This window comes from Macaca fascicularis, chromosome 11 (assembly GCF_037993035.2).
Source record: "Macaca fascicularis isolate 582-1 chromosome 11, T2T-MFA8v1.1".
NCBI lineage: Eukaryota > Metazoa > Chordata > Mammalia > Primates > Cercopithecidae > Macaca > Macaca fascicularis.
In genome coordinates this window covers 106,234,811-106,249,195 of record NC_088385.1, presented here as the reverse complement: position 1 = coordinate 106,249,195, position 14,385 = coordinate 106,234,811, and the positions used below count along the sequence as shown (strand labels likewise).

The 14,385-nt window shown below is 38.6% G+C and overlaps 1 protein-coding gene across 11 annotated transcripts in view; it reads left to right on the top strand.

Annotated features, from left to right (window-relative positions):
• The window catches only part of ANKS1B (ankyrin repeat and sterile alpha motif domain containing 1B), a 1,288,070-nt gene that overhangs the window by 766,987 nt on the left and 506,698 nt on the right, over positions 1-14,385 (top strand). For 9 of the 11 annotated variants that reach the window (XM_005571954.5, XM_015430681.4, XM_015430683.3 and 6 more), the window contains exons 13-14: positions 3,117-3,706; positions 5,569-5,641. In XM_005571954.5, the coding sequence (XP_005572011.1) occupies positions 3,117-3,706; positions 5,569-5,641 (663 nt within the window). The remainder of the gene's footprint in view (positions 1-3,116; positions 3,707-5,568; positions 5,642-14,385) is intronic. The other 2 variants (XM_005571953.4, XM_074005820.1) reach the window with 1 other exon arrangement.

The following is a 14,385-nucleotide window of genomic DNA, read 5'->3' as shown; positions in this document are numbered from 1 at the left end:
GAGCAGACTGGGGCCATAACTACAATCAATCCATGACACAGGCTTTCCAGGAGGCTTCATATCAACTTCTCATTTTCTTTGACTTGAATAATCTTTAGAATTTGGCCACTGGAAAAAGCAAGTAATATTTGTCTTTTCACCACTCTTGGCAGAAATGTTACCATCACAATGCTAAGAACTGCTATTCAGAAAACTAAGCTTTATAAGCTAACAATGAAATTATCTTTTACTTTGAGAAGTGACTGCTTGTGACTAGAGGACTTGGACAGTGTAAAGCATTGTGGGTGGTAATTATAGTCATTGTGGTTAAACTACAGAGGGGATGGTAACCCAATAATAATATTTGCAGAAAACTTTAAATAATATTACGCCCCTAAAATTCTCATTTTTCTAGATAATGAACATCGTCAGAAATTCTTTTGTTGAGATTTACAGAACCTTTTTCCCACAATAGGCAAGCTCTTTTCGACTGCTGAAGTGCAGTGGCGAGATCTCGGCTCACCACAAGCTCCGCCTCCCAAGTTCGTGCCATTCTTCTGCCTCAGCCTCAGCTGGGACTACAGGCACCTGACACCACACCCGGCTGACTTTTTTTTTGTTTTTTGTTTTTTGTTTTTTGTATTTTTAGTAGAGAAGGGGTTTCACCGTGTTAGCCAGGATGGTCTCGATTTCCTGACCTCGTGATCCACCCGCCTCGGCCTCCCAAAGTGCTGGGATTACAGGCGTGAGCCACCATGCCCGGCTCGATTTGCCTTTCAAATTGAGACCCTTTATCCTTCTTCAGCAACTTTCAAAATGAAATTCTAAAACTTCCTTATTTCAGAATTCCTCCTTCCTGCCACCTTAATCACCATTATTGTCACCCATACCAACCTGCTTATGTTGTAAAGTACTATGTGAGATCCAGGTAGCCTAGGGAAAAAAAATGCATTGCAACAAGATGCCAGGTCTTGTTTTCTTCTTAGTATTAGCTTATCTCCAAGAAGAAAACAAAGCAAAACAAAGAAAAAGCTCTGATGTTTTTAGTCCACTTTCCCCAAATTCCAGATATATAATCATGAACAGGAGAAGCATGTCTCTCTTTACAAAGAGCCTACTTGCTTGTCCTACGGATAAACTAACCCTAGATTTTTTAAAAGCTTATCTTTAATAGCAATATATTTGCAAGTCCAATGGATGTCAGAATGTGATAGACCTTAATTTGAATCTCAGCTTAATCACTTACTAGGTGGAGAAATAGTGTCTTAAGTTGTCTAAGTGTTAATTTTGACTTCTTAAAAATGCACATACTCAGTGATAAACTCTAGTCTTTAGAGAGAATTCAAAGTTGCCTTATCCCCCTATTCACTCACTATTCTACCCCTAGAATGGTCTCTGTTGTGAAAGGAAAACAAAATAGGGAGTTATCAAGACAGTGTGGCTATTTTAGAAAGGGATGAGGTTTTATTGTTTTGTTTTGTTTTTGTGAGAAGACAGTTGAGTATAATAGTAGTAGATGGGTGCAGATTGTTGCTTTTGTAGATTCATGTTTCTTGGATCTCTTCCTGTCACTCTTCTTTCTTCAATCTCAGGATGCTGGTATGATAGCTGGGCAGGCAAACATCTTCTCTTTGGAAAAATCAAGCAGGAACCAGGGTGAAGTCTAGAGATACATAGCTAGGAATATACCTGCTTTTACCAGTTCCCAGGCAGACAGCAGTATAGAGGCCTGGGGCCAATCTTCACTCTAAAGAGCAGATGTGTCTGTAACATCTTCTGAGCCTACATCTAACGAGATTTATTATGGTTACCAATTTCTTAAAAATATGATAATTTGATATTTTGGCCATGTCTTTCCATCACAAAATCATAATTATTATTAATAATCACTTTATAGGATTGTTATGAGTGTCAAGTGAGATGATATAAATATAATTCCTCATTCAGTGCCTAGTAAATAGCACTTACCCATTAAATGTTACTTGTTAATTTATAAAAATGTTAGTGTTTGGGGTTTATGGTAATAACTAGCTTATTGAAAGTATGAATCAGCAAATCAACTTTGGATTTGTTGTCATTATGTACCACATTTGCTATACTTTAGTTCTTTGCAACAGTGAGTTATGGGCTTATCAGGTAATTTAAATTTTGATCTTGGCAACATTTAGCTATTGATCTGAATTAAAATGAACACTGAAAAAAAGTACACTTACTTTCTTTGCTAAATTCTTTGGCCAGGTTTTTACACAGTATGTCTTTAAAAGACAAATTAAATTGCAAAAAGCATAGTGTATTTTAAATCTCAGAGAAAATGTATGTTTTATCTTAGAAAAAAAAATCCAAAGGAATAAAAATTATCATTCATCATCAGTTTCTTTTCTGCATTATATCTTCAAAGGTCTGAAGAAATTAGAAAATAGCTAATGCTATTTCAGAGAAGAAAGAAAAAGCTACCTTTATGCTCATAGCTCAAAGTTAGTTTCTTGTATCGGAGTCTCTCTTTTTCTGATATTATGGATTGCATTGTTTGCCTATATCAAGTCTGAACAAATTTTTTTGTGTAAATTATGTAATCTGCATAGAATTATTTTTAATTTATATTTAAGGTAATATGATCAGGATTAGTAAACTTAAATTACTTTTAATAATACCTTTTTTCAAAATTCCATTTTTGAATTTATTTGCTGGGAGGAGAGCAGAGGGTTGTCATTATATATGACCTTGACTTACCTGCCTAATGTCCTACTGCATGATGATTCATTTACTGTGAGAGTTTAGATGTATGTGTTCTACTTTAAGAAAATTCAATTTTGTTCATTGACTATAAAACATATACCCTGGGTTCAAGGGAGAAGAGAATGAAGTCACTCAATTAATACACAATTCATACTTTTGAAATGAACTCTAAGGTATATCAGAAAGAATGATTCACACACACATGCACACACACGCACACACACTCATACATTCATTCTATACATGGCACTGTGAGGTCATGGGTATTTCAAAAGTGAAGGTATTGCTATGTAGCAGTAAATCAAATGTCTGGATGCCCACATGTTCATAAGGGCACTGCTATTATATCGTGACTTTCAGAACCCTTTATAAACCCTAATATCCCTTCCTTCCTTTTGCAGATGACCTCTCTCAACAGGATGACAATGATCCCCCAAAAGAATATGATCCTGAGCAATTTGCAGGCCTGCTCCATGGATCATCTCCAGCCTGTGAGTCCCCTGAAAATCCATTTCACCTCTATGGGAAAAGAGAACAATGTGAAAAAGGACAAGATGAAGTCAGTTTGGCAAACAGTCCTTTGCCTTTCAAGCAGTCTCCAATAGAAAATAACTCAGAACCTTTGGTAAAGAAAATTAAACCCAAAGTGGTCAGTAGAACAATTTTTCACAAAAAAAGCAACCAACTTGAAAACCATACCATTGTTGGCACAAGATCAACCAGGAGTGGATCTCGGAATGGGGACCAGTGGGTTATGAATACAGGGGGATTTGTGGAGAGAGCCTGTACTCTGGGGAGAATAAGGTCATTGCCTAAAGCCTTGATCGACATGCATTTGTCAAAAAATGTCTCTAAATCTGATTCTGATCTCATTGCTTATCCTTCCAATGAGAAAACATCAAGAGTTAACTGGAGTGAATCTTCCACTGCTGAACACAGTTCTAAAGGGAATTCTGAAAGAACACCATCCTTCACATCGGAATGGGAAGAAGTAAGCTTTGTTCTTCTTGCTGTTCATCCTATAAGGCTTTGGAGTCAAGGGAGGTTTGGGGGAAGGATTTTCAGCTTTTTAAGTCTTTCAAAAGCAAACAAAAAAAATGCACACAGCTCCAACTGGAATGAAATGGTTCTGTGGGTAATGCATGGTAATTTCACAGCAAGTATAAAAACAAACACAGTTCCACACATGTGGGTTAATCTATTGTTTCCATAGAAATTGATATCAAGCAGAAGTAATAACTAGCTATGAGGTACAAGAGAATATTCACATCTTGTCCTACCAAGCACTGCAGCTGACAAATAGAGAAAAAGCTTGGTATTTTTCTCTGTGTTGTCTTGCTACTTGCCAAACTCTTTGTTAGCTTGTCTCCCTTCTTTAAAGTATCTTATATTTTCAGAAGAGCTCCTTAGAATCTTCATGGTAAATAAAGTGTCCCAGCTCTTCTCCAACCACCACACAATAAACACACATCATTTGATATTTCCCTTTTGCAGCTATCAGGGAAATAAAGAAAAAAATGCTTGAGGTTCAAATATCACCAATTTAAGTTCTACTTAAAGACAAAGTCTTTAATTTCATACAGTCTCTCTTGGTATTTCATTCTAACACATCACATATTGTCTCTGAAAAGACTGTACCAGTTAGATTAGGTTTAGAAGCACAATGGATCATTATAGTATTTGGAGAACTAGAAATGGATATGATCTGATAGTGATATTCTGAATTGAGCTGTTTGAGAAAATCGCTTAATATCTCTGCATCTGTTTCAGGGTGAATAAACTGGGACATTTAAGTAATGTCCATTGTCCTTTTTGAAACCTGCTGTCTTATTCAGGTTGCTAGCATCAAGAGAGGCATTAAGCCCCAAATTGCCATAGCTTAGACAGTCATATCTTCCTTTAAATTTCATACTTGTAGACGGTAATTTTTTCAAGTATAGCCATTTCTTTTATTTATTAATTTAGTGAATAACATCTGAAATCCTTTTGTAGAGGCAAGATTAATTAACATTTAGCTTAGATCTTATAATTAAGTTGTTTCGTGCCTAGATGCTGGTGATTGGATGCCACTAATCAGCTTGTGGCTAGTCAAACCATTTGGTTAGAACTTAGCTCCAGGCCAGGCATGGTGGCTCATGCCTATAATCCCAGCACTTTGGGACGCTGAGGCAGGTAGATCACTTGAGGCCAGCAGTTCAAAAACATCCTGGTTAACATGGCAAAACCCCATCTCTACTAAAAACACAAAAATTACCCAGGTGTGGTGGCACACACCTGTAATCGCAGCTGCTTGGGAGGCTGAGGCACAAGACTCACTTGGACCTGGGAGGCAGAGGTTGCAGTGAGCTGAGATGGTGCCACTGCACTGTAGCCTAGGCAACACAGTGAGATTCCATCAAAACAAAAAACAAAAAACTTTGCTCCTGTGGCCATGCTCTCCACACCCTGAAACCCGCTCCTTTACCAGTTAGATGGGATGCATGTTCTTAGGCAGAAGAAGGATGCCAGAGAGGAAAGACTTTGTCACATGAATTTATCTACAGCTCTTCTGAGTTTGAAGAGTACACAGTTCCTAAATGACCAATCTATCCAAGTACAAAGTTTATTTCAAGAAACACAAAGAAAGGGCAAGCTAATTTTGAAAGTTTAAGAAAGGGAACATACTTTGCATTGTAATAAAACAATTCCAAAGATGTTTGCTTCCCTTTAAATCTTTCTCTATCCGTCTCTTAACTGGGGAACACTGTGGTAATAACATCAAAACTATTTGCTCCCTTCATTTGAAAGTTATTTTCAAATGCAATGTTAAAAGTGAATGTAACAATCCATTTAAATGGTTTTTGTTTCTTACAGATTGACAAAATAATGAGTTCCATAGATGTTGGAATCAACAATGAACTTAAAGAAATAAATGGTGAGACCACAAGTAAGGATACCTTCCTTTACATTATAATGAATAAATGTGCTTAAAGAGTAGTGAGAAAATGGTAGGAATCTTTAGATAATTGCAGTTTTTTCATTATAACAATAACTACAAATTATTTCCTTCCACTCTCAGATCTAACAACGACATATAAGCAACATCAGTTATAAGAATATTGACTTAGCAAATTGAGAGGGGTTTTTTTCCCATGTGCTATTTTACAATGCCAGTGAAGTTTTTCCTTTTTTTTTAGAATTTTTTAATAATACTTTTAATTTAAATGTACTTCAAACTCTCTGTTGGTTGTAAGTCTTTTTTATTATTATTATACTTTAAGTTCTAGGGTACATGTGCACAACGCTCTGATTTGTTACACAGATATACATGTGCCATGTTGGTTTGCTGCACCCGTCAACTCATCATTTACATTAGGTATTTCTCCTAATGCTATCCCTCACCCAGCCCCCTACCCCCCAACAGGACCCTGCATGTGACGTTCCCTGCCCTATGTCCATGTATTCTCATTGTTCACTTATGAGTGAGAACAGGTGGTGTTTGGTTTTCTATCCTTGTGACAGTTTGCTGAGATTGATGGTTTCCTGCTTCATCCATGTCCCTGCAAAGGACATTAACTCATCCTTTTCTATGGCTGCATAGTATTCCATGGTGTATATGTGCCACATTTTCTTAATCCAGTCTATCATTGATGGACATTTGGTTGGTTCCAAGTCTTTCCTATTGTGCATAGTGCCACTATAAACATACGCGTGCATGTGTCTTTATTGTAGCATGATTTATAATCCTTTAGGTATATATCCAGTAATGGGATCTCTGGGTCACATGGTATTTCTAGTTCTAGATCCTTGAGGAATCGCCATACACTGTCTTCCACAATGGTTGAACTAATTTACGCTCCCACCAATAGTGTAAAAGTGTTCCTATTTCTCCACATCCTCTCCAGTATCTGTTGTTTCTTAACTTTTTAATGATTGCCATTCTAACTGGCATGATATGGTATCTCATTGTGGTTTTGATTTGCATTTCTCTGATGACCAGTGATGATGAGCATTTTTTCATATATCTGTTGGCTGCATAAGTGTCATCTTTTGAGAAGTGTCTGTTCATAACCTTTGCCCACTTTTTGATGGGATTATTTGTTTTTTTCTTGTAAATTTGTTTAAGTTCTTTGTAGATTTTGGATATTGGCCTTTTGTCTAATGGGTAGATTGCAAAGATTTTCTCCCATTCTGTAGGTTGCCTCTTCGCTCTGATGATAGTTTCTTTTGTTGTGTGGAATCTCTTTAGTTTAATTAGATCCCATGTGTCTATTCTGGCTTTTGTTGCCATTGCTTTTGGTGTTTTAGTCATGAAGTCTTTGCCCATGCCTATGTCCTGAATGGTATTGCCTAGGTTTTCTTCTAGGGTTTCTATGGTGTTAGGTCTTACATTTGAGTCATTAATCCATCTTGAGTTAATTTTTGTATATGGTGTAAGGAAGGGATCCAGTTTCAGCTTTCTACATATGGCTAACCAGTTTTCCCAGCACCATTTATTATATAGGGAATCCTTTCCCCATTGCTTGTTTTTGTCAGATTTGTCAAAGATCAGATGGTTGTAGATGTGTGGTGTTATTTCTGAGGCCTCTGATCTGTTCCATTGGTCTATATCTCTGTTTTGGTACCAGTACCATGCTGTTTTGGTTAAGTAGCCTTGTAGTATAATTTGAAGTCAGGTAACGTGATGCCTCCAGGTATGTTCTTTTTGCTTAGGATTGTCTTGGCTATGCAGGCTCTTTTTTGGTTCCATATGAATTTTAAAGTAGTTTTTTCCAATTCTGTGAAGAAAGTCAGCAGTAACTTGGTGGGAATAGCATTAAATCTATAAATTATCTTGGGCAGTGTGGCGATTTTCATGATATTGATTCTTCCTATCCATGAGCATAGAATGTTCTTCCATTTGTTTGTGTCCTCTTTATTTCATTGAGCAATGGTTTGTAGTTCTGGTTAAAGAGGTCCTTCACATCCCTAGTAAATTGGATTCCTAGGTATTTTATTCTCTTTGTAGTAATTGTGAATGGGAGTTCACTCATGATTTGGCTCTCTGTTTGTCTAATATTGGTGTATAGGAATGCTAGTGGTTTTTGCACATTGATTTTTTATCCCAAGACTTTGTTGAAGTTGTTTATCAGCTTAAGGAGATTTTGGGCTGAGATGATGGGGTTTTCTAAATATACAATCATATCATCTGCAAACAGAGGCAATTTGACTTCCTCTCTTCCTAATTGAATACCCTTTATTTCATTCTCTTGCCTGACTGCCCTAGCCAGAACTTCCAACACTATGTTGAATAGGAGTGGTGAGAGAGGACATCCCTGTCTTGTACCAGTTTTCAAAGGGAATTTTTCCAGTTTTTGCCCATTCAGTATGATATTGGCTGTGGGTTTGTCATAAATAGCTCTTATTATTTTGAGATACATTTCATCAATACCTAGTTTATTGAAAGTTTTTAGCATGAAGGGCTGTTGAATTTTGTCAAAGGCCTTTTCTGCATCTACTGAGATAATCATGTGATTTTTGTTGTTGGTTCTGTTTATGTGATGGATTACATTTATTGATTTGCATATGTTGAACCAACCTTGCATCCCAGGGAGGAAGCCAACTGGATAAGCTTTTTGATGTGCTGCTGGATTCAATTTGCTAGTATTTTATTGAGGATTTTTGCATCAGTGTTCATCAGGGATATTGGCATAAAATTCTCTTTTGTTGTGTCTCTTCCAGGCTTTGGTAGGAGGAGGATGCTGGCCTCATAAAATGAGTTAGAGAAGATTCCCTCTTTTTCTATCAATTGGAAAAGTTTCTGAAGGAATGGTACCAGTTCCTCTTTGTACCTCTGGTAGAACTCAACCGTGAATCTCTCTGGTCCTGGACTTTTTTTACTTGGCAGGCTATTATTGCCTCAATTTCAGAACCTGTTATTGGTCTATTCAGAGATTCAACTTCTACCTGGTTTAGTCTTCAGAGTGTGTATGTGTCCAGGAACATTATCCATTCCTTCTAGATTTTCTGGTTTATTGGCATAGAGGTGTTTATAGTATTCTCTGATAGTAGTTTGTATTTCTGTGGGATTGCTGGTGATATCCCCTTTATCATTTTTTATTGCATCTATTTCATTCTTCTCTCTTTTCTTCTTTGTTAGTCTTGCTAGCAGTCTATTTTATTGATCTTTTCAAAAAAACCAGCTCTTGGCTTCACTGATTTTTTTGAAGGGTTTTTTGTGTCTCTATCACCTTCAATTCTGCTCTGATCTTAGTTATTTCTTGTCTTCTGCTAGCTTTTGAATTTGTTTGCTCTTGCTTCTCTAGTTTTTTTAGTTGTAATGTTAGGGTGTCGATTTTAGATCTTTCCTCCTTTCTCTTGTGGGCATTTAGTGCTTTAAGTTTCCCTATTCTACACACTGTTTTAAGTGTATCCCAGAGATTCTGGTACATTGTGTCTTTGTTCTCATTGGTTTCAAAGAACATCTTTATTTCTGTCTTCATTTCGTTATTTACTCAGTAGTCAGTCAGGAGCAGATTGTTCAGTTTCCATGTAGTTGTGCAGTTTTGAGTGAATTTCTTAATCCTGAGTTCTAATTTGATTGCACTGTGGTCTGAGAGGCAGTTTGTTATCATTTCTGTTCTTGTACATTTGCTGAGGAGTGTTTTGCTTCCAATTATGTGGTCAATTTTAGAATGAGTGCAATGTGGTGCCGAGAAGAAAGTCTACTCAGTTGATTTGGGGTGGAAAGTTCTGTAGATATCTATTATGTCCGCTTGGTCCAGAGCTAAGTTCAAGTCCTGCATATCCTTGTTAACTTTCTGTCTCGTTCATCTGTCTAATATTGACAGTGGGGTGTTAAACTCTATCATTATTGTTGTGTGGGAGTCTAAGTCTCTTTGTAGGTCTCTAAGGACTTGCTTTATGAATCTGGGTGCTCCTGTATTGGGTGCATATATATTTAGGATAGTTAGCTCTTCTTGTTGAATTGATCCCTTTACCATTATGTAATGGCCTTGTCTCTTTTGATCTTTGTTGGTTTAAAGTCTGTTTTATCAGAGACTAGGATTGCAACCCTGCTTTTTTTTGGCTTTCCATTTGTTTGGTAGATCTTCCTCCATCCCTTTATTTTGAGCCTTATGTGCATCTTTGCATGTGAGATGGGTCTCCTGAATACAGCACACCAATGGGTCTTGGCTCTTTATCCAATTTGCCAGTCTGTGTCTTTTAATAGGGGCATTTAGCCCATTTACATTTAAGGTTAATATTGTTATCTTTGAATTTGATCCTGTCATTATGATATTAGCTGGTTATTTTGCTCATTAATTGTGCAGTTTCTTCATAGCATTGATGGTCTTTACAATTTGGCATGTTTTTGCAGTGGCTGGTACCAGTTGTTCCTTTCCATGGTTAGTGCTTCCTTCACAAGCTCTTATAAGGCAGGCCTGGTAGTGACAAAATCTCTCAACATTTGCTTGTCTGTAAAGGATTTTATTTCTCTTTCATTTCTGAAGCATAGTTTGGCTGGATATGAGATTCTGGGTTGAAAATTCTTTTTTTAAAAATGTTGAATATTGGCCCCCACTCTCTTCTTGTTTGTAGTGTTTCTGCCAAGAGATCTGCTTAGTCTAGTGGGCTTCCCTTTGTGGGTAACCTGACCTTTCTCTCTGGCTGCCCTTAACATTTTTTCCTTCATTTCAACTTTGGTGAATCTGATGATTATGTGTCTTGGGGTTGCTCTTCTCGAGGAGTATCTTCGTGGTGTTCTCTGTATTTCCTGAATTTGAATGTTGGCCTGCCTTGCTAGGTTGGGGAAGTTCTCCTGGATGATATCCTGAAGAGTGTTTTCTAACTTGGTTCCATTTTCCCCATCACTTTCCGGTACACCAATGAAACATGTTTTGTCTTTTCACATAGTCCCATATTTTTTGGAGGCTTTGTTCACTTCTTTTCACTCTTTTTTCTCTAATCTTGTCTTCTTGCTTTATTTCATTAATTTGATCTTCAATCACTGATATCCTTTTTTCCACTTGCTTAAATCTGCGATTGATGCTTGTGCATGCATCATGAAGTTCTCATGCTTTGGTTTTCAGCTGCATCAGGTTATTTAAGGTCTTCTCTACACTGTTTATTCTAGTTAGCCATTCATCTAATCTTTTTTCGAGGTTTTTAGCTTCCTTGAGATGGGTTAGAACATGCTCATTTAGCTCAGAGGAGTTTGTTATTACCGACCTCATCACACTCATTCTCTGTCCAGTTTTGTTCCCTTGCTGGCGATGAGCCATGATCCTTTGGAGGAGAGGAGGAATTCTGGTTTTTGGAAGTTTCCACTTTTCTGCTCTGGTTTCTCCCCATTTTTGTGGTTTTATCAACCTTTGGTCTTTGATGTTGGTGACTGATACAGATGGGGTTTTGGTGTTGATGTCCTTTTTGTTGGTGTAGATGCTATTGCTTTCTGTTTGTTAGTTTTCCTTCTAATAGTCAAGCCCCTCAGCTGCAGGTCTGTTGGAGTTTGCTGGAGGCCCACTCCAGACCCTGTTTACCTGGGTATCACTAGCGGAGGCTGCAGAACAGCAAATATTGCTGCCTGATCCTTCCTCTGGAAGCTTTGTCCCAGAGGGGCAACCACCTGTTTGAGGTGTCTGTTGACCCCTACTGGGAGGTGTCTCCCAGTCAGGCTACGCAGAGGTCAGGGACCTGCTTCAGGAGGAAATCTGTCTGTTCTCAGAGCACAAACGCTGTGCTGAGAGAACCACTGCTCTCTTCAGCGCTGTCAGACAGGGACTTTTGAGTCTGCAGAAGCTGTCTGCTGCCTTTTTTTCTGCTATGGCCTTCCTCCAGAGGTGGAATCTAGAGAGGCTGAGCTGTGGTGAGCTCCACCAAGTTGGAGCTTCCCAGCCACTTTGTTTACACTGTGAGCTACTCAAGTCTCAGCAATGATGGACGCCCCTCCCTGCGTCAAGCTGCAGCATTGCAGGTTGATCTCAGACTGCTGCGCTAGCAGTGAGCAAGCCTCCGTGGGTGTGGGACCCACCAAGCCAGGCACGGAAGGTTATCTCCTGGTCTGCCAGTTGCTAAAGACCATGGGAAAAGTGCAGTATTTGGTCAGGAGTGTACCATTTCTCCAGGTACAATCTGTCGCATCTTCCCTTGGCTAGGAAAGGGAAATCCCCCAATCCCTTGTGCTTCCTGGGTTAGGCAATGCCCTGCCCTGCTTGAGCTCGCCCTCTGTGGGCTGCACCTACTGTACAACCAGTCTCAATGAGATGAACCAGGTACCTCAGTTGGAAATGCAGAAATCACCCATCTTCTGCATCAATCTCACTGGGGCTGCAGACCGGAGCTCTTCCTATTCAGCCATCTTGGATGCCAGTGAAGTTTTTCTATACACCAGGCTTGTGCCTGTAGTCCCAGCTACTCAGGAGGCTGAGGCTAGAGGATTGCTAGAGCGTAGGTGTTTGAGACCAGCCTTGGCAAGGTAGTAAGACCCTGTCTTCAAATATATATATAGACACACATGCACACACACACACACACATATGAAGTTTCTACTTTATGTAGAACTCAGTATGAAGCACTTCAAAGCATTAAAGAATCTGATGACTTAATACACTCATATTTCTTATTCAGTGAAACATTCACCTGACCAAAGTGATTAACAACTTCTGCTAAGTTGTAGGCTCCAATTTGGCAAGAACTGTGTGTTAATCATCTCTGTGTATCCCATAATACTTATCAGACTATTTCACAAATAGTTGGTTTTCCAATCACTATTTGATGTATTACTCTTACTAAGTACTATTTTCTTCCCTACAACTAAAGTTCAGAGCAGAAGAGGAAGGCCATATCAGATCCAGATCTATTCATTTTTCTTGTTTGAGTTTTGTAGCAGATACAGAGATATTTGCATTACTTCAGTATTGACACCAAACGTGTGTGGAGCCCCCCGCCACACACACACACACATACATATACCTATATATGTATATAGCTGGGCCTATATAGCTGGGCCTATACAGCTGCATATAATGACTATCTTAGTGTAAGGCAGGCACAGTTGAAAAGTATGTGAATTTTGTGATAAACACACAGGCACACACCCCAAACAAAAAAGCCTGGTGATTCATTTTGATATTCTCAGTTGACATACTTGAAAAGTTATGAAAGGCCCCAAATCTTACCATCCTTGCAATTTTCTTTTTTTTTTTTAACTTTTATTTTATGTTCAGAGATACAAGTATGTTTGCTGTATAGGTAAACTTGTCTCATGGAGGTTTGTTGTCCAGATTATTTCATCACCTAGGCATGAAGCCTAGTACCCATTATTTTTCCTGACTCTCTCCCTCCTTCCACCCTCCATCCTCCAAAAGGCCCCAGTGTGTGTTGTTCCCCTCTGTGTGTCCATGTGTTCTCGTAATTTAGCTCCCACTTATAAGTAGAATTTGGTTTCCTGTTCCTGTGTTAGTTTGCTAAGAATAATGGTCTCCAGCTCCATCCATGTCCTTGCAAAGGATATAATCTCATTCTTTTTAATGGGCAAAGCTGGAAGCATTCTCCTTGAAAATCAACACAAGACAAGCATGCCTTCCCTACTCATATTCAACATAGTATCAGAAGTTCTGGCCGGGGCAATCAGGCAAGAGAAAGAAATAAAGGGCATCTGCTATGGTTTGGCTGTGTTCCCACCCAAATCTCATCTTGAATTATAATCCTGACATGTCAAGGGAGAGACCTAATGGAAGGTGATTGGATCATGGGGGTGGTTCCCTGCATGCTGTTCTCGGGATTGTGGGTGAGTTCTCACGAGACCTGATGGTCTTAAAGTGTAGCACTTCCCCCTTTACTCTCTCTCTCTCCTGCTGCCATGTAAGATGTGCCTTGCTTCCCCTTTGCCTTCCACCATGATTGTAAGTTTCCTGAGGCCTCCTCAGCCATGTGGAACTGTGAGTCAATTAAACCTCTTTTCTTTATAAATAACCCAGTCTCAGGTAGTATCTTTACAGCAGTGTGAAAAACGGACGAATACAGCATCCAAATAGGAAGAGAGGAAGTCAAACTATCTCTGTTTGCAGATGGCATGATCCTATATCTAGAAAACCCAATAGTGTTATCCTTGCAGTTTTGTATTGAAACAAAACCGAATAAACTACCTGCATCATTACAACTGCTAACATTAGGGAATTTTTCTCAAAATGTGGTCTACAAATCACTTGCATCAGATTCACTTCCAGCACTGGTGAAAAATGAAGATTCCTCGGCTCCATGCTACTAAATCAGTATTTCCGGAGGCAGAGCTCAACAAATATGCCTTTTAAACAAGCACCCCAAGTGACTCTTAAGACCAGGAAAGTTGGAGAATGATTGTTTTATGGTGGATTGGCCTGAGTGGCTAAGAAGTAACTTTGCAATCACTAAAAAGAATATGCGGGTCTAAGTGAGACCTTAGTAGGAACACCTTGCTTGTTTCTCTTATGTTGGAACAAGTGAGAAGTTATTTTATTCTAACTCGGCTAGGCCCCATGTTAATTAAGCGATAATTTTTAAAAAGGTCAAACAATACTTTTTTTCTGAATACAGGTTTGCATTAGATTTTAAAACTGAAAAATTAAGAAACAATTCTCAAAATTCCATACATATGTTTAGTGACACAAGTATGATATTAGCTCCAAGATAGACTATGTAGCCAGTTCTCTCACATAGAAATGCTGACAA